General features: G+C 43.5%; 1 protein-coding gene across 1 annotated transcript; it reads left to right on the forward strand.

Annotated features, from left to right (window-relative positions):
• The first annotated feature begins 13 nt into the window (after positions 1-13).
• cdca8 (cell division cycle associated 8) lies at positions 14-3606 on the forward strand. The gene is made up of 11 exons (XM_035183488.2): positions 14-133; positions 411-503; positions 1241-1369; positions 1588-1628; positions 1775-1850; positions 1967-2034; positions 2141-2223; positions 2315-2413; positions 2700-2829; positions 3110-3196; positions 3285-3606. The coding sequence occupies exons 2-11, from the start codon at positions 413-415 to the stop codon at positions 3318-3320; spliced, it is 840 nt and encodes a 279-aa protein (XP_035039379.1). The 5' UTR covers positions 14-133; positions 411-412; the 3' UTR covers positions 3321-3606.
• The last annotated feature ends 16535 nt before the right edge of the window (positions 3607-20141 follow it).

Raw genomic sequence — 20141 nt, forward strand, 5'->3', positions numbered from 1 at the left:
CCGCGACGTACAGAGAACGCGCGTCCCGATTGGCTGATTCGGGATGTTGGTCCCTCCCCGCGCGTAGATTTGAAAAACTGCTCCGAGAAGAAGGAAGAGCCGAGAGTCCCGAGCAGCAAAAAAACACAACCAGGTAACGAAATACCCGCAAATACACACACCATGCTGGTGAAACACAACAGGTTGAGTTGTTGTGAAGTACTTGTACTCGTGGATGAAGTGATACACCGAGGAAAGTGGGTGTATCTGCCGGGAAAGACGCGGCTCATGCTAAGTAGCTAGCTCCAACGGCTAGCTCGCTAACGTCCATTGCGATTAAATAAAGATAAACAATGGAGTCCGGGTGGTTGTGTCGTCGTCGTTGTTCACTCGTGAGTAAACTGACTTCCTGTGTCCCCGTGTTCCTGCAGACATGGCGCCGAGGAAGAGAACCACCAAGCAGCGGAAGAACAACCCCAGGTCCGCCAAGCTCGAGGCTTTCCTGGAGGACTTCGACAGCGAGGGTGAGTATGGAGCTCCGGTCATGGAGGAGAACTTAGACATGTCAAAGTTCAGAGACACTGAAATGACGTTAAAGAGTCACACGAGTCATCATAGTTAAAGTTAAAGATGTTAAAAACAAACACTGAAACCTTATAAAAGCATCCGCATCGATATCTGGTGTGTTTTTATCAATGAAAACCATAAATACTGTGATTGACTGGATGTGGAAAGTGGCACAAAGTGTAAATACTCACTTTAAGTATTTAAGTATTTGTAGTTGAGGTGAATAAATATGCAGAATAGTGACTTCCAGAATCAAAGCGCGTATTGTCAGATGTACAGTCCTTGTAAAGTAAAATTCTTTTCTAAAAGTCAGAAAAATATAAATATGTACAATAAGCCATCAGAGCAATAGACAGAAATGCAGATTTATGGTCTTATTGAGTCTGTGATGATCTGTGGTGTTGTATTAAAACAGATCTTAGAGGGCGATACAGATCCTGACATGTAAGAGCAACAATGTGAGATGAATATTAAATGTTGTCGCACATTAATATATCAACCAATAGGTATTCCATTAAGGATTCCTCGCATTAGTTTGTACTGTTAACAAATGGTATCCACAAACTGATGCTGATGTTGTTTCTCTAACTTTCTGTACAGCAGGTTCTTATTATCTTTATTTTACTTTATAAACTACTGGGTTTTGTTTTCTGTGACGCTTCCTCAACATCAACATCACCTGCTGTTGTTCTAGTGAAAACCAGAGTGGGCCAACTGAAGGAGAAGATCAACCAGCTGCTGAAAGATGTGGACAACAGCTACAACATGACCTTGATCAAGTTGCCCAGGCCCGTCAGGCAGATGCCCTGGATGGAGCACTGCAGTGAGTAAACCCAGAAAACCCAAAGGACTTTTATAACCACAGAAGCTTATTACACTTTAATGGCCCTGAATGTTATTGCACGCTTCTGTTTTGAAATGTTAAATCGTCTCAGGGTATCTGCAAGTATTAGATGGGTTTGGATTTCTCTTGCTGAAAAGATCTTAAACACCCCTGACCTTGTGTAATTCAAAGTATTTACCCCACCTCTGTCTCTGTAGAGCCGGAGAAACCAAAGTCACCGGAGGTGGATGCTTCAAAGGTGAGTTGATGATCTTCACACCACGTCTCCTGATTCACAGTGACACAAGGTTTAGATTGTGTCTGCAGACTTGGCTCCACATTGTCAGGCTCATCCTGTGTTGAGTTCAACACTGATTTTAGTGTTTCCTTCACGTCTGTTCACAGAGAGAAAAGGAAGCTGCTATTGTTGAGAGCGTCGTGGCCGAGGATCACGCAGTCCTTATGAAATCAGTCAAGAAACGTACGTTCTGATAATAATAAAGTTCACTTTAACAAAGCAAAGTTCCATTGATGAGGATAATTGGATAAGATGGATGATTTTTGCAGAATAATTAAATCTATTTATTTTTTCTGCAGCATCCAAGAAGAAAGCTGGAGCCAAATCCAGCTCAGAGGATGAAAACAGCCCGAATACAACAAGGAGGGTTAGTGTCTGGTTTTCATTCGTTTACATACAAAAGAAAGAAAACACAACTGAGTGTTAAGAGCCAAGTTGATCATTGAATATATGGGATGTTGTTCTTAATTCAGGGGAAAACAACAAGAAAGCCCCCGACTACATCAAAAAGAGCGAAGGCGCTGGCAGTCAGCAAGCAGAGCACCTCCATCAGACGGTACGACATCATCCTTCTCTGATTTTTACAACCCCCCCCCCCCTCTTTATTATGCCATGTGTGTGTGACACTAAGGTGTGTGTGGATTCAGATCGAGCAGGAAACCTCTGGTGACGCCTGCCAGGAGCATGATGGATTCTTCAATGATGATGGGACCCACCCCCCTCGTCACGCCACGCTTCGACCCGAGGTAAACGTTAGTGGTCGACTCTTTCAGGACTTTCAGTGAAAAAAAATTGTTTTTTAGCCACGTGTTGATGTGGACGACCAGATGTGTTGTGAGTGTGATTTGTTCACATACTATGGGCACCGGAGACCTGTTCTAGAAGGCTATCTCGCTAATTTGAAATGCTCTTGTATTGGGCCATCTTGTTAAATTTACTCTCTCGTGGCTTGTGTGTTCTTTTCTAAACCGGAGACATTATCCTCATCGAGGGGCTCACGTTACTCACCACGGCTCTCTTCTCTCCCCTCAGGCTTCCTAAGACCCCTGCTGTGAGAGTTCCTCGCCACAAGGAGAGGGTCTATAGCATTTCAGTCAATGGCTCTCCCATTGCAGCAGGAAACGAGGACATCGTCATCAACGTCCCCATCGGCAACGGAGAGGTGAGTCAGGCTCTGGGTCCTACTAGACCATGTGATAAATTGTCGACAAAGGGCAGACTGGTTAAAAAAAAAAAGGGCCAAGAAAATCAAATGTAATGATATACAACAGTGGTTTTTGGATCATAATACTATTGTGGGAATTCAGTTATGAAATTAAGATTGATCCTGTTCTTTATGTTGAGGTTTTACTTATGGGTTTAATTTGTGCTTTTTTGGTACGTCCAGACCTTTTGTTGTCGACTGACTCACTAACACTTTGTCTTGTGTTGTGTTGGACCAGAGCGTTCAGCTGCTGGCCAGTCAGATGGACTCCGTCGATCTGTCGCTGCTAGATGAAACTGCCCTGAGGAGCATTCGACTGCTGAAGGTACAGTGTATTGATCACGTCTGCAGGACTTTTAACCGCAGCGTCACTCTGGAGCCTCTTTTCTCATCATTTTCTCTCTCTCTTACAGAATCAACTCACAACACTGTGTGGAAAATCAGAGTGACCGAAGCGTCTACTGCTCTGATTCTATAAGACTTTTTCTTTTTTCTGATACCATTGGTTTGAAGGGGACGGCTAGATTTGAGTAGTTCTGCCTTTGCAGCTTTTATAAGATTTATTTTACTGTTTATTCCTTGATTCTTTTGTAAATAGACTCTTATTCTACATTTTTTTGTTTCCACTCAATCTTTCTATACAGCACCTTGCATTTATATTGTTACGGCAAATGCATACGTCATGTAAATACTTTAATCTTTGTCTGCAAAACTGATAAAAGGGTTTTGAATTTCTGTGATGTGGTTTTTTTGGGATTCAAACTTGATGGTTCAATAGGATTAATGAGTGCATGGTTTCCAATGGGTGAAAGTATAACATTCAAACCTTAAGAAGTCCTAAATAGATCCAAATCATATCAACTTTCATTTAATTGATCTTTCATTGCACTTTAAAAAGAGAAATGTTTTGGCCGAGTGATGTCTCCATGTGTCTTTGTTCTTTCTCATTATACAAATTTAACATGAAACAAGACCAACAGGTCACTGTGTGGACGAGTAGCTTTGACATAAGAAATCATGAGTTTCAGTCATTAGTAAAATTCACAGATTCATGGACAGTTCGTCTTTCCATACTGGCTGTACCGTTGCATTGTGACCAGTAGGTGGCAGCATTTCACTATAGGAAATGGGGTTGCCATGAAAAATCTACTTAAATGTCATTGCTTCTCATTTTTTACAGTATTCAAACAAATGATTGTGTTCAGGCCGAAGATAAAAATAGTGATTGAGACGTGTCAATTTGCTGCATCTTTACCACTGTCTTTATAGTTTGAAACATTTTATTGGCTGAATATTTAAATGTAACGTGTGTCTGGTTTAATGTAAAATATGTAAAGTTACAGGAGACGATGAACATCACTGCTATGCTGAGGTTTAATTATGATTCTGGGGATTTACAGATTAATAAATCAGCCTCAAATCATCTTTAAAAAAGGGATCAACTCATAGCAGAGCGGCCGCCTCCTGGCACAGGAACCAGCTCTCTGACCTTCTCCTGTGTGTCATTTCCCCTCTATAGGTTATCAAACTCTTGCTTTTGCTTATGTAGGAAGTTCCTCGTGTCCTCTTCGCGACTTTGTTTACACAGAGGGACATTAGCGAGTCACGTGACCTGCTGTTGGCAGGAAGTGGCAGCCTATCCCACTCCTGGCACGGGAACCTGCACTCTGACTTTCGGGGGACATCATAACGCTGCCAATTAGAAGTCCGTTCGGGTTGGTTAGGCCTGATGAGCTTGTTAGGGTCCCCACCTGGGATGATGAACTGGGTCAGACCGGGCTTCACCTTCAGGCCCAGACAGACGAGCATAACTCTTCATTATTCCCGCCGGATTCTCGTGCATCATATGCTACGGAGCCGCACCACGGAAACTCTTTGCCCCAAGCCGAAACTAGGGCCTAGCACCTTCCATCTGCATCCATCTTCAGCGCTTTATCATCTTCTCTGTCTCTCGCTGTGTAAAACTGTGTTGCAGAGGCAAAAAACCCAAAACCCTGCACCCCCACGAACGACAGATGTTGTGGTCAGTGGTGCATGCAGCTCTGCTCCCTCGTTAGCGGAGCACCGAGCCCTCGCGCACCTGCTCTACATATCACAGAGTTTTCCTCGCATTGCCTCTGAATGGATTGGATTCTTTTTTTATTCTCTAGGTGGGTGGAAAATTGCCATTTTGCACGGATGGCTTGGTTTTCAGTAAGCACGCAGGCAGTGGCACGGTGACAGGTGCGGTATGGATGGGGCGGATTTTGAGGTCACAGAGCAACACGGCTACATAAATCATCCGCTGAGATGTTTAGGATGAGGGACTGGAAGCCGAGGGAGTGAGAGGGAGAGACACGGGACAGAGATGCTTTGGCACAACTGACTCTTCTGTCTTTGTATTATCACTTTGCAGTGTCTTTCAGCTCATTGTTTTGGTTTTACGACTCATAATTAAACACAGTTTGGTTCATTAATTAAAGCAGTTTTCAGGAAAGAAGCTCCTTCAAACTCTAGTAACTAGCTCAAGAATATATAATCAAACATTTAAAAGGTGAAGAGCTGGATATTGTTTTCACCCAGAAGTTGTTGGAGACCAAACCACAGCAGAAAAGAGAATGTGGTACAGTTGTTAAATGACCACAAACATTATGTCTCAATGTTAACAGGCGTGTTAAATAATAGTTCAGATTTGAAAGTTGCCAAAAGAAAATCAATGTATTCTCCTTTAAATATAGAACAATTATTCATTAAAATTAGACCTATGTAATATATTTTAATAATAAAAACTTTACTTGTATAGCACTTTTCAATACAACCAACAAAGTGCTTTACAATTTAAAAACATGAGCAGAAGCATGTTGTTAAAATAAAGAAAATAGAGGTAAAACTGTAATAAATGACAATGAGGTAAATTTTCATCAGCAATGGTTGTGAAGACAAGAACTCCCATGATGCCACGCTGCCTCACAACCTCATCAAACTGGGTCCTTTGTTATTGTTTTGATTGAGTGATCCCTTGTGGCCAAAGTTAAGTATTGCAAGTTTAAGCGGCCTTAGCTTCCATGACAGTTTTCGTTACCTGTCTTTTGTTCCTCACCACCAATGCAATCTCTACAACCCTAACTCCGCCTAACTCCACCCTCCCTCACAGTCTCACGTGTGTCTGACTCTAACCTGCAGTATCCCCCGCCCGCCCCTCCACCTGCTGGAGCCGTTGGTTAATTGAGCCCCCAGACCCCCAGAAACTGCCACATTTTTTTTCGCCAAGACGAATGAACCCGGCCGAGGCGAGTCCTCCCAGCGAAATCAATTATCTGATGCGTCGAGGCCTCCTAAAAATCCCATCCGTCAAGTGCGGCGCTAATCGATTTATTCATGTACCCACACCTCCGTCTGCCATTGTCCCTCACTCAATTCATATCAAGGCGGCCAGGGGTCGAGACTCATCCTTTGCTAAGTTGGTTTGTCAGCACAAACTTAAAAAGAAAAAAAAAGTGGCAACGCTTCTGTTCCGTCTGCGTCGGTGATGGAGACACAGAGTGATGGTAAAGTGAAGTGGCGGGCAGGGTGGGGGGGGGAGGAAGAGGCAAACGGGACTGAAGTGCCCCCACATGATGCATTCTGGGCATGTGTTCATCTGGTGGCCAGCAGGGCCCTTATGGCGGTTTTGATGGGCGGCCCCTCTGTCGCTCGGGCCCCCCTGACGATGGGCGAGGTGCAGAGGAACATCTGCTGCCAAAGAAAACCTTGCGGAAAAGCAGGCGCTGAAAATTACGAGCAGCTCCGAGGAGCGGCGGGAGGTTAATTCCATTCGCTGATTGCACAGAGGTAAACTTTAGCTGGAGGAGCTTCTGCCGTGGCTCTGAAATACAGACGTTTGTCTGCGAGTGGCAGCGTCTGTTTGCACATTCAACCTGTTCTGTGATTCCAGGAAGTCCTTAACGTTTGTGGGTCATGTGTAAATGAACCGATCAGACTTGTGTAATCGGCACGTTTGAACAAACAGAGCAGACGGACGTCTCCACACAGGAAAAACCAACACGACCAAAAGGAAAAAGGCAAAATCTTGTCAATGGAAGGTTTGTAGCTTTAAAGGGGAATTCTGGGATTTTTACAACTCAAGTCCTGTGATTTTAAATGTGAGGGAACTGTGAAAATTGAGCTTGAGAGAAAGTTGGGGCGACTCTCGCCTCTCGCCCAATGTCAGCCGGGATTGGCTCCAGTCCCCCACGACCCTCGCATAGATAAGCGGTATAGAGAATAGATGAATGGATCCTTCTTCTGTGCAATGATGATTTGAGATTTTTGTTTTTCCGAAAATACACTTGGGGCCGTCTGAGGTGGAATCTGAAGCCAGACACCGAGCCCAATGCAATCACCTGATATTTGTTTTCTTCTGTGTTGCCTTGTTCTGGCTAATCTTTCAAATTAACAGCAGTTTAACAGCACATCCTTGTTTAGCGTTTCCCCAAAGTGAATTTCTCAGTTTGGTTCCTCTCTTAATTGCTCCACAACAAATCGCCTGAATACAACTTTCTTCCCTCTCCCAGTTTCCACAGTTTCAGACTCAAGGGCACAGACTCGTACTTCCTAACAGGAGGAACCGACGCTGTGCACTCACAGGGTTTTAATGTGGAAAGCATTAATAGTGGAGACACTATCTTCAGCGTTTATTCATTCCTGAGCTGGACCTGGCGTGGGCAGGTTGAAAACAAGCTTTTCTTATTTGGTTAAGACGAATATGAGATACAAAAACCAGGAAGGGCGACGGAGCGCGGATGAAATAAAGTGAATTCTCACCCCATTCATTACCTCCATCACAGAGAGAACGGGGAAAGTGACCATAAAATAAGCGGCGGAGCTGTGGCCGGGATTGCCTTTGAGAAATAATTAAAGCCTCTTTGCAATGCTCCCCAGCCTCCGTGGGGGGGAGGGAGAAAAATCCCCATCTTCTGTATGGTCTCCAATTGATGTTTGGTTTACCAGCTCCTCTGTATAAAGCAGACCTTCGATAAACTATATCACCCTATTTGTGAGAGTAATACAGCCCACTGCAGTCCTCAATTAGGTATAAATGACACAGCAAATTGGAAAATTAGGAGGAGAGGGAAGGATAATTTGCTCCAAAACGGGCTAAAACCAATTCATTAGGCCATCAGGAAGGAGAGTAAGGGCGTGTTTCTGTCCTCCAACTAGAAATCCCTGTGCACTCTTAACTTCGACTGCTCACCTCGTGCACAGGCTGCGTTTCCAGGCCCATTCACATATGACTCATTATGTTATAAATAGAAAGTGGAGTTACAGGTTGTACCGATGGGTGAAGTGTGAGAGAGAAAAATCTTAATCAAAATTTTCCAATTTAAAAAACGTTGATTATGATGGAACACAAAACAGATCACACCGATGATTCATGGTTCTGTGAGGTCGACACAGGACAGTGATGCTGGTCTCTGACGTATTGTGATGCTGCCGACAGCTGAGACAGTATGGGGGGGGGCTCTCATCGGATATGGCTGTTGCTCTGCAGTATTCCTTTGAGCGGTCCCTCATATCTTAATTTAGGGGATGTGCTTACGACCCATATGTCTACTGTATATAACCCGTACGCTGTTAAATATACAACACAATCCAAAAACATCTGCTGTTGAAACTAGCTGCGAAAAAACTTCCACCCACACGGTGTGTCGGGGTCCAGTTGTGATTCTGGTCACAAATTAACGCAGAGATGAAGTCAGTGGTGATTAGTGTTTCTGTGAGACGGTGATTACACACACACACACACACACACACACACACACACACACACACACACACACACACGCACACACTCTTGGATCACTGGACAAACACCTGTCTCTCTTGGATTCATGGCGACAAACCGACATGATCAGATAAACTGGAGGATCTATTTGTCTTCATTTGGAGACTCTCTTTTTATTAGATGCATCCAGAGCTGCAGCACAACACCCCCTCCTCTTCTCTTTCTCCACAAAACATAAAATTGGTTATTATTATTCCTCTTGATAATTAAATCTGCAGTGATTTATTACCAACAATGCAACAACTTGTCTTTGGAAGGAACAAACGTCGAATTTGTGTTTGGAAGTGAATTTTAAAAACCTTAACATGAACATTTTGGACAAACTCCTGCACGTCCCCATTTCCTCGTCTGTTTTCCTGGAAACAACATGTGACGTCAAAAAACCCTTAGAAAGCTCATCAGGACTGTGAAGCTGCTGAGTTGCTGATTTCTCCCTCTGCTGCATAATCAGTGTAAATGACATCAGCAGTAATTTGAGGTATCTTCTTCCGTGGGGCCTCCATCTGCTGATGGAGCAGATTATACTGAGTCTCACTGAATTCAGCAAAATCAATTTCCAACCTGCTTCCAGTCGATATTCCAACAGTTACACGACGTCTTTAAAAGTGATTTTTTTTTCAGGTTTCTTGATGTCTCGTCGTTACAGTGGCAGGAGAGCAGAATCACCCCCTCCCTCCCTCCCCCCCCCGACACGTCTGAGTGCAAGTCGTGCTAATCTAAAGTTTCACTGTGCTCATAGCAACTCGGAGCTTATTCAAACCGACTGAGCGGGGCGACGGTGTGGCTGCACCTGCCAAGAGCTCCGGTAATGCCACAGCTCAGCAGGTTTAACACAGATTATTGCTGGTATCCTGCTGAAACACTCTTTTCTCTGTTCTCCGTGTTCTCTTCTTACAAGAGGCGACAGCTGACACAGTCGGCCGCACGTACAAGTTCGGGATGAAAAGCCAAACAGCCAAAATTGAGTGATTTTTCTTTTTCATTTTAGCTTGTGGGAAGGACAGGTTCTGAATATGATGGGATTTAAAGCCAGTGTGTAGAATTTAGGAGGCAGAAATTGAATAAAATGTTATAGTTGTGTTTTTGTTTGCTTTGAACGAGCCCTTCATATCTACATAGGGAGCTGGTCCTCGTCCATGACGCACGCCATGTTGTGCCGCCATGTTTTGAGAGCAGCTGAGAACAGATACACAACAGCTGTGTCTCAATTTTAAGGACCGCAACGTTCAGAGGCTGCATTTAGGCTCCAGGAAGCAACGGGTGAAACTTCAGAAGTAGTCCTCAGAAGTAGACGACCCCCAGAATGGACACGTAGCGAGTAATGTGCTGGCTGCCATTGTTTCTCTCACATGCTTGGAACATGAGGGGTGAGGAGAGGGGTATTCCTTTTGGTTGCAATCTGCACCCTCACCACTAGATGTCACTAAATCTGAACCATAGTCGGGAGTCTCAGTTAATCTTTCTCCCTCAGCAATATAAATTAATTCTACACCATCTAATTTAAACTATGTATTCTTATCTATTTAACAACGTGCTCTCAAATCTTTTAAAACTAAATTATCCTTCATATGTAAATGGCTGCTGCTGCGTGCACTGTAGCGTCAAACGTCCTCACAGCAGCTTGTTGCTCCATCTCTTTACCAAAGGAGAGTGATGCCGCCATACGCAGCATCATATGGCCAATCTGCAAATATATTATCCAATAAATAAGCTTCACTGCAGCAAACTGTCTTAGTCTCTTCTTCCCTCACACTTTTTTTTTTTTTGCTGGGCAGCTGCTTTGCAATGATTAAAACTACAACTTATCACCTCCAACGCTGGACCTGCTTTTCTCTGGCCAATTTCAGGATTGAAGATTAGAACGTTAATTCAAAGGTCTTATTTGCCGCGTGCTCGTAAAATTCTGTGCCATGAAATGCGAGGTAACATACTCCGAACAGATATGTGTGAAGAATGTTACTACTTAGAAGAAGGAGTAAAATTTGAAGATGAAAATGTAAATAAATATATGTAATATAAGTGATATTAAAATGTTACAGCCTTATGTGAGCGGGGGAATTTCTCTGTTACTTAATAAAAGAGCATTACATGAAATATACGGGTATATGAGGTCCTGTGGTGTCCATAGGGAATATGCAATAAAACAATGCACCATAAAAACAAACTGGTCTCACAGACAGAATAAAAACCTACTCAAGAACATCCTGGAAAATATAAACGCCAACTTTAGGCAGCGTTTAGTTTCACACACAAATCAAGACGCACATAAACATGTGATTTTATAACTGACATTTTAATATGTTTCTATTTTTATTGAGGGACAAACCCTGGACACAAGACCTCCGCCATTCACACCCACATTCACACCTATGGTCAGTTGAGAGTCTGCAATTAACCTCAATGTGTATTTCTTTGGACTGTGGGAGGAAACTGGAGAAAACCAACAGAACATGCAAACACCACCTACCAGAAAATATGAAAACACCTGAATATACAACACAATTCATGAGAGTTTCTGATTGGACTGACAGCTCCGACACTGACTGACTCTCACCCTCTGATGTGAAGGTCGTGAAAGAAGAAAGTAGTGGAATTGATGCAGACATTGACTTTTCTTGCGACCTTGCTCCTGAATGACAGGTCGTTCCACTTGCTGCATGAAAGAGCCGCATCGGGAAAATGTAAACAAGCAAAAAGCAAAAAGAAATAAGGGCGAAGTTGAGAAATAAATCTCTGTCTTATTATCATATAACTGCTAATAAGACAAATGTGAGAAAAAAGAAAAAGAAAGTAATTTCGGGGAGCATTCAGCTGTGCCCCGCTGAAATTATTCAAACCACTCGAGGACTTGACGTGACAGGAGGGGGAATTTTCTGAGAGCTGGTAAAGTATGTGTGCATTGATCTGAGGCTGAGCAGCTTTAATACTGAATCGATACGTGTCAGGGCGACTGTATGTGTGCGGACGCATTAAGTGTCAGATGGAGGTAATGAAAAGAAACCCTTAGCTGTCAGATATGACCTTATTATCAAGCTGCAGAGTCAACACGTCCGCAAGTTACGAGTTCATGTGTTTGTCATTAGTTGTAGCACGGCCTGCTGAGGATAGACACTATTATAAAACAGCCTTTTTTATAACGTTTAATGCATTTTTTACTAAATGAAAATACGTAATCTTTCCACAGGATGAAAAACAAGCTTATTGTCGTTTTACTTTTTTACGTTACTGATTAAAAAAACACATCATGTTGCAGGGAATTTATAATTTCTATGATTTTGGGCCTTTATATTCCTTACACGCTTTTCTTTGCATATGCTTCATCACCTGAAAAGTAAAACAAAATCTTCATATGATGTATTTCTTGCTCCTTCAGCTTATTTATCTCCAATCCCCATGATATCCTGGTGGTTATATTACACAGCTGAGTCTATCTTTGAAGGAATCGAGGCAATAAAAATGTTTTATTTACTCTTATCTGGAGCAGCCCCCCCCCCCACAAAGAAAACCTGACTTTCAACATGCAGCCCCGAGAAAGATTCCCGGTCCCGTCTCCTGGCAGGATTTTCCGTTTATTAAAAAAGTCTTATTCCTTGTCGTCGTGCGTTGAACATTATTGCGGCAGATTTCTTCGGTGGGAATCGTCTCTCCCACGAGCTGCCGAGGCTAATGGAGGGGAGGCACAGGCAGAGGAAGGAGGAATGAAACCTCAGGTTGCTAAATCAGGTCTTGCCTTTGACCACTTAATAATGAAAAGCAATTACAGGCCGGCTCAGCGAGGGAGTTTGCTTTTTCTTTTTCTTTATTATCGAGGCCTGGTAGCGCTGGAAGCCTAATGCATGTTGTCAAGGATAGTTTTAAGCAATGCTTTCTGTTGTGGAGCAGCACCGACTTCAGTGTCAGCTGTTTGTTTTTTTTCCACAAAGCGTCTTTGTTTCTTCTGTCGGAGGAAGAAGAAAGTGGCGGCTGATTTCTCCTTAGACACACTTCACATTCATGTCTCTCACTTTAAAAGAACATTTATATTTTCACAGTATCAGGACACACAACAGTTCAACTCACAGATTATTAGTTTGCAAACTTGGTAGGAATAAAGTATTTATATTTATGTTTTAATTAGTGTATAATGACCTGTAACTATGAATCTCTCAGCTCCTCATATCTAAATATATTAACATGACCTCACAACAACAATGAAACTGTGTCTCTCTATCTGTTTGTCTGTGTTTTGTGTTTTCATTTTCTCACCAATCGCTCATCGGACCAACTCCAAACTTTCAGGTGACATATTAGTGTTTGTTAGGATTCAGTCCAGTATGTTGATTGTGCCTTCGTTTGGCTTTAGCAGCAGTTTTATCAATAGTTCGTTAAGATTAAGAGGCAGAAAGTAATGGATGACACTGGGCTCTGTAGGAGGATCAGAGGTTAAACCTTTGACCCCATGACCCCCGCACACATACCTGTATCCTGTGTGTAGCACCTACAGCCGGGAGTGTATAGTGTCTTTCTTCATTAACAATCTGGTGATAACTCCAGCTGGCGTTGTGTTAAACTGTGTAACTCCTGCTGTTATAACTGTGAGCCCTCACTGTGATGCATTAATATTTCATCCTACAGCGAGAGACCCCGGGGTTAGAACTCTTACGGCAGACGGGGCTTTTTGGCAAATCGTGATGACGCAAGGTGACCTTGTTGCTTTTGGCGTTGCTGTACAGCGGTAAATACATTAAAAGTGAAGTGTGCATCTGCAATTGTGTGACAGCCACCGTGGCATTTCCTGCGAGGTGTGATGGATGGTGCGAGCCCCTCGCAGCATGTCCTTTTTTCGCGGGCCTTCCATGGTGGCTCGCTGGCGGGACGACGAGACGAGGCAGCGTGTTGGGATGAAGGTCGTTCGAAACTGAAGTGTCTAATTTGCGGTGTGAAACGCGAGTTTAACTGAACTCGTGTCACCGTGCTCAGCTCGCCGTGACCTGCGGTACAAACCACTTTTCACAGTCACAGGCGGCAGGAAGTGAACGAGCGCGGCAGCGACGTGCTTCTGCTTTCTAGGTTACGCCTCCTGAACTCAAACTCACACTTTACCTCGATGACCCGTTCTCGGTGAAACCACAAGGCTGCAGTATAAATAGAGACGATTGCAGTATTCACTCCCCACTAGAGGTCTCCGTCTGAATATAACCTGCAATTTGTTCCCTTGAAAATATCCGTTATCGTAGCTTTTTATTGTCCTTGGTCTGTTTCTGTTAATATAGCCCTTCCTTCCCCTCTTCCATGACTGGGATCGGTGCCCTTCATGTAAATATCCCCCCGTGACGAGGATTCAGAACAAAGAGGAGCCATATCTGGTGAGCTACCCTTGCTCCGAGCCTCGGGTTGAGACATTCCCTATGGGGCCAATCTATCACAATGTGATTTATAGGCTTTACAGGGTTTGGGGTGGGAGAGAGGGATGAAAAAAAGAAAGAGTAAAGGAGTGGGAGGTGGGAACGCAGGTGTAGATGGAAAGAGGTGTGGGAAAGACCATGGGGAGAGGGAGAGTAAAATGAAACAGAGATAGAAATTACAGAAATAATAATCACCCTACAGTAACTTCTCATTCATTATACACGATGAGCTTTATTACAAATGGACGAACGTCACAGACCGGAAGAAAAAGCACAAATCTACATTAGTGTTGATGATGCAACTGGTGTCATTGCATTAAAAACACCAGTTGCAGGGAAAAGCCAATGTGCCCATTGGTTTAAAATGCACTAATGTGGTTATGATGTACAACATTATCAGTCTGCTAACATGACGTTTGATTGCACTCATCATTTTGAGGTGATGTGGTTCATCACTGAATTAAATAGAAATAAAATAATCTTTCATAATGTCTCGGTCGCCTCTTTGGTGAGTTAAAGCATCTCCGACTCCGAATCTTTCATACGTCTGCTCTTGGTGTTCGTGGAAAAGAAAGATGACGAGTGAATTAAAAACTACTTTCAATGAAACAAAACCATGAGCTATATGTCCCTGACAAGAGAAGATTCTTCTTTTAAAAACTCTTCTTCTACCTGTGGCCCACCCCGCCGGCGTCCTTCCCTCCTGACCCCCCGCACCGAGCGCAGGCCGCCCCTGTTGTGACCCAGAATGATGATAGTGAGGCTATCAGTCCCTGTCAGGCCACACAGTCAGGCCCCTCTCCACTAAATCCCAGTCAATCACTTGGCTCGGTATCACACAGCCCCAGGCGGCAGTGACCACGTCAAGAACTGTCCCGATCCATCACGCGTCCGATTCCGAGAGGCATTAGGTATTAACGGTGTGACATGAGGCTTTTTACCGCTCCGCAAAACCCCCACAAATCTGCCAGAGTACAGGTTAGAGGTGACTCTGTCCAGAGCGGGTCACCTCTGACCTAACCCACTTCGCTGTCCATTACTCAAAACTACTGCTCACGAGGCGGCACAACCTCTGCTCACCTCCAATGTTTCCCCTCGCAGCGATTTCTCTGTTCGTCTGGATGTCTGTGCACTAAATCACACGCACACACACACACCTACTGTACACACACACACACACACACACACAACCGCACACATGTATGCAGGCACACAGCTCACTGAACTCCTGTACATCTACTCCCACAGCCTTTCTCCTTGTCCACTGTTGAGCCGATGATATGTATAACTAATACAGTCAGTTTACTTAGTTTAATTAAGTTGTAAATAGAGTAAATAGAGTAGTAAAATAGTATTTTTTATGAATTGATTTTGATAAATGATCCTTTGGAGGGATCACGATGCATTAAGATAAAATTGATTTCTTTATGTTGCAATGCCTAAATAAAGAAGGTGAAATATGTCTATACACACACACACACACATATAGATACTTAGATACACGAATGCACACAGTACAAACATGATCACACATACATGACGACACTAACAACAAAGATTTTCCATTTGTGCTCCATATCATTGGCCCCGATGTGTGACTCCCTCTCACCCGGCCTCGGGCCATTTATTATTTTAATAAACAAGCAGCCTGACCCTGTTGTCACCGAGCCGCTCCTCCTGTCCCAGTTCAATCCCTGGAGTTGTGGCTGCATGCAAACACAGAGCGTAAATCATCGGTGAGAGAATAAGGTCGGCCACCGACGACCTTTCAACTTTCTTTGACCTTTTTTTTTTGGGGCGATGTTGCTGCAGCATCCTCAGGGGAACCCCCCCCCCACTCTGTGAGCCTGATTTAAATTGTTTCTGGAAGGATGTGGGGGAATTTTCTATTATTAATTGGAGTGGCGAGTTCTACAGGCATCAGCAAAATATCTGCGTTCCTGTCGTTTCATTATTATCCAGCATTTTCAGCAACTTCATCCGGACGATGGGAGTTTCTGCTCTGCTCTGTTTCTTATTGTTTAAAGTTTAGTGGAGAAGATTAAAAAGATCGATTCCCCGACAGAAGAATACGTTATGCCAAAGTTCTGAGATCTTTTCCAACTTTATTTTTCTGCCAATTCATTCGAAGTCGCTGGGGGACCTCAGGCTGATTAAAACACAGACATACAGTTGAATATAGATTTTGCAATCTCTCCAAAGGAGCAACAAAGAACCATGTGAGGATGGAGATGTAAGGTAATGCAGAAAATAAGGTAATTTAAAAAAAACAAACATATATTTTAGGCAAATCCCAGTGTTTTTAGACGCAGTACTTTTAGATTAACAGCTAATTATTCATGCAATATCGTGAACGATCCCTGTGCAACTAAAACATCCACTAACCAACTAATTATATTCATATTAACATGCATATATAAACCTTTTAGTAAAAGCAGGCTGTATAAACTGTACGTATATGTACACACACTACAGAACCACTTTGTAATATTTGTTCCTTTCACTCCTGGCACTCTCCCACATCTTGCACTGCCTATTTACTTGTTTACCTCTTGTATTGTATATTGCATATTGTTGATGTTCTCTCCCACTGGCTCCTACATAATTGCCATATATGTGTTGATTTACCTTCGCTCAGCTTTGCCTGGGCTTTGTTACTGCGACTGTGTGTACAGTGTGTGGGAAAACTGAGCCACAGCAGACCTGAGTCATATATCTCACACTGTATTGATGTAAACCTATTGAAAATAAAGCTGAGACATTAATAATAGACTTCAAAGTAGCAAGCCTGTGCATTATCCATCCATCCGTTATCTTTATCCGTTAAGCGTCGCAGGGATCTGGAGCTGATCCCAGCTGAGTTTGGCCGAGAGGCGAGGAAACACCCTGGACTGGTCAAAGACGAAGAACCAGTCACTCTCATGTTCACACCTACGGTTCTGACCCCCGATCAGATTTTTGTTTTATCCTTTTGTGAAGAACTTTGTAACTTTGTTTAAAATCTGCCATATAAATTATACACATTATACAATAATTTACACATATTGTTTATATATATTATGCATGTATTAGTATATAAATCATAGACTGTATATAATTGTTACGTATCGTCTTGAAAGGAGTGAAACAGCGCCCCTCTGGACTATAACGGCAGGTGCCTGTACTGCAGCCTGTTTGGTCACTGGAGGAGACGCACGCACCTGTCGCGGGGGGGGTGAATTGATTAGGAGGAAACAGCGGGAAACTCCAATGGCGACATGTCCCGACAGAGCTGAGGTCTGGTTTTAAACATGACGAGTGGAGAGCTGCTGATTCAACTCTGATGAGGTCGTTTAACAAAAGTTAGAGAAGTTTATTTTTCAACTTGGGGAACTCACCTGGCTGAGGAAGAGGAAGAGGAAGAGGAAGAAGGAGGAGGAGGAAGAGAAGGAAGAGAAAGGTAATGCACCTTCTTTCTATTTGTCTCTCTGCCTTCCTTCCATTGCTTTGTGTATTTAACATGCATATTGTGTCAGTGTGTGTCAGTGTGTAGCTGCTGTGTTTTAGTCGACGAACCTGTTGAGGTTATTTCGAGTATTATATCACATCATATATTAAACAGGTTTCCTGTGGTGAAGGCCTGTGAGTTTCCTGAGCCCCTGGTTGTGTTGTTAAACTGATGATTGTGTTAATCAGGGTGTTTTTCTGCTGAGGAGACAACTGCACAGACGTCAGGATGTTGCATGATGGGAACTATTGTGAGATAACGTAACTTTTTACATCATATTTTAAATGACCTGTCTTTCTGTGTTGGTGTTAAACCTTTTGACGCCTGGTCCCTGAGCTTTAAATGGTTCACACTCACCGCTGTTTTTCATCTCTTTCTATCATATGATAATACACAGGACTTTAAAATATATATATTTTTTTTATGTACAGCATCACCCTCAGAGTTCCACTGCCTTTGCATTAGATTCATCAGGACGCACACAAAAACACTGTCCCCAAAAAAAGACCTGAGAGCGAAACAAAGTGTGAGTCAGTTGGAGACACAATGCACAAAGTGTAAGGAGGATGAGTAGCTGAGGTTTCTTGCACAGATTGTGGGAGTTGTGCGACAGTTTGCAGCTAAAGTGTGAAGATTCATAGCTAAAGTTACATTTCTTTACAGTGACAGAGCTTTTGCTAATGCGGCTCGGTAAACAACAGATGCAACTTGTTAGAAATAGTTTTCTCAAGGGGATTCTACTGTGTGTGTGTGTGTGTGTGTGTCTACAAAACAACAAACTGTCTGATTTTTTATTTTATGATCCTATTCAGAGGAAAAGCATTTAGTGACCTAAACACAAGATAAGACGATACATAGAGGAATAAGAACAAAGGGGAATGGTGAAAAAGGAAGGAATACATGTATACATATTTTGTATACAAAGCTGGATGACATGACAGCTCCCCAGAAGTGAAGCCAAACCATCTTGATCGCCCCCTGGTGGCTGGCTCCAACATTGGTCCTAAACCGCTCCCCCTCCATGTTAGCAGATGGGGCCAAACTAAAAAAGTCAAAGTACACGTTACACATTTTTTCTAGTTTTTATCACACTGACATGTTGAAAGTGTAACGTTTTCCGATAAGTTTAGTTTTAATTAGTTATTTGATTGCAGCAGAGACTGACTCGTGATTGGTCGAGCGACTGGAACCTCGCTACGGCGAATCCACAGCACGATCACTGGTGTGCAGATTTGCTCTAAAGCAACATGGCAGCACCTGTATCTGGGGTATTTTAGCTCATGTTGGTGCGGTGGTACTAAAACCTCCGTCTCCCTCAGCAGTGATTCCCTCCTCTGTCTGAGCTCTGCCTGGTTTCTCAACAAACTTCTGTCCGTCTGCAGCTGCTTAATTCCTTATTAGCTATAACATCCCTCTGCACCTGCTGCCCCCTTGGCCGACCCCTTCCTCCTCCACTCAGCCGCCTGCACACTCGTCACCTCACTTCCTCAGCTTGTCAGCGGATGGACGGACACACGGGCGGTGGAGGTGACACCTATCGGCTTGTTTATTCTTCATCCTTCCATCACCGTGAGGAGGGCAGAGGCCAGTTGCTCTGGAATCTGCACTTTTGGTAAATAAGGAGACAGCTTGTCTCTCCGTCAGTCTGTCCCCTTGCAGCCCACCTGAAGGCTGCTACATATATCTACCTGCATGTCTGTCACGACGTTTCATTCCTTTTTGACTTTATAAGACCGTTTCTCAGACCTTTTTATGCAATTCCTGTCTTTCCATTGTCTCTATTTATCTCTCTTTACTATCACTAGTTACCTGGAAGACAGAGTAGGTTGTTTGTCGGTTCCTTTACAGATTTTCCGATCTGCCACAAGGTGTTTGGTCGGTGGTGTGATCGTTTCAGCTGTTGAGTCCAGTTTCTGGGTTTGAATCCAGCCTGTGGGTTTTCTCCAGGACGTGCAGGGAAAGTGAAGGAGGGACTCAGGTGCGTTTGTGAACGGTTGTCAGTCTATATGTGTCGGCCCGACCCTGTGACACACTGGTGACCCTGTCTAAGGTCGACCCCTCCTCTTGTTCTAATATTAGCTCCACAACCTCACACTGGATAATGGACAAATTCACGGATAGAAAAACATTGTAGAACCATAAAAGTAAGAGTTGGGACCTTTTGTTGTTTGCGGGAAAAAATGGAAATAGCCAGCTGTATTTATTTTTTATTTCAGGTCCGAAATGCATTTTCTTATAACACTTTTTGTTGTTTTTTTCTACATCCTTTATCACAACCTCTAAACAACATTCTCGTTACCCGTCAACCTCATCCTCCTCTTCCTCGTCTCCTTCCTCCTTTCACCTGTCTTCACCTCCACACTACTTATTTACTAATGATGTGCCGCAAATGCTTACCCTTGTGTTTTCACGCTCCCCTCTCCACCTCCCCTCTTCACCTCACTCCTCTCCGCCTCCTCATCCCACAGCACCTCCCTCCCTCCCCCTTCGTCCTGCTCCCAACCCCTGACTCCACCTCTCCTGACCCCCTTCAAGGTGAAACCTGAGGGGCTTTAATTGGCTGGTATCAATTAAATTCTGAGAGCACATGGAACTC

This window comes from Hippoglossus stenolepis, chromosome 17 (assembly GCF_022539355.2).
Source record: "Hippoglossus stenolepis isolate QCI-W04-F060 chromosome 17, HSTE1.2, whole genome shotgun sequence".
Lineage (NCBI taxonomy): Eukaryota > Metazoa > Chordata > Actinopteri > Pleuronectiformes > Pleuronectidae > Hippoglossus > Hippoglossus stenolepis.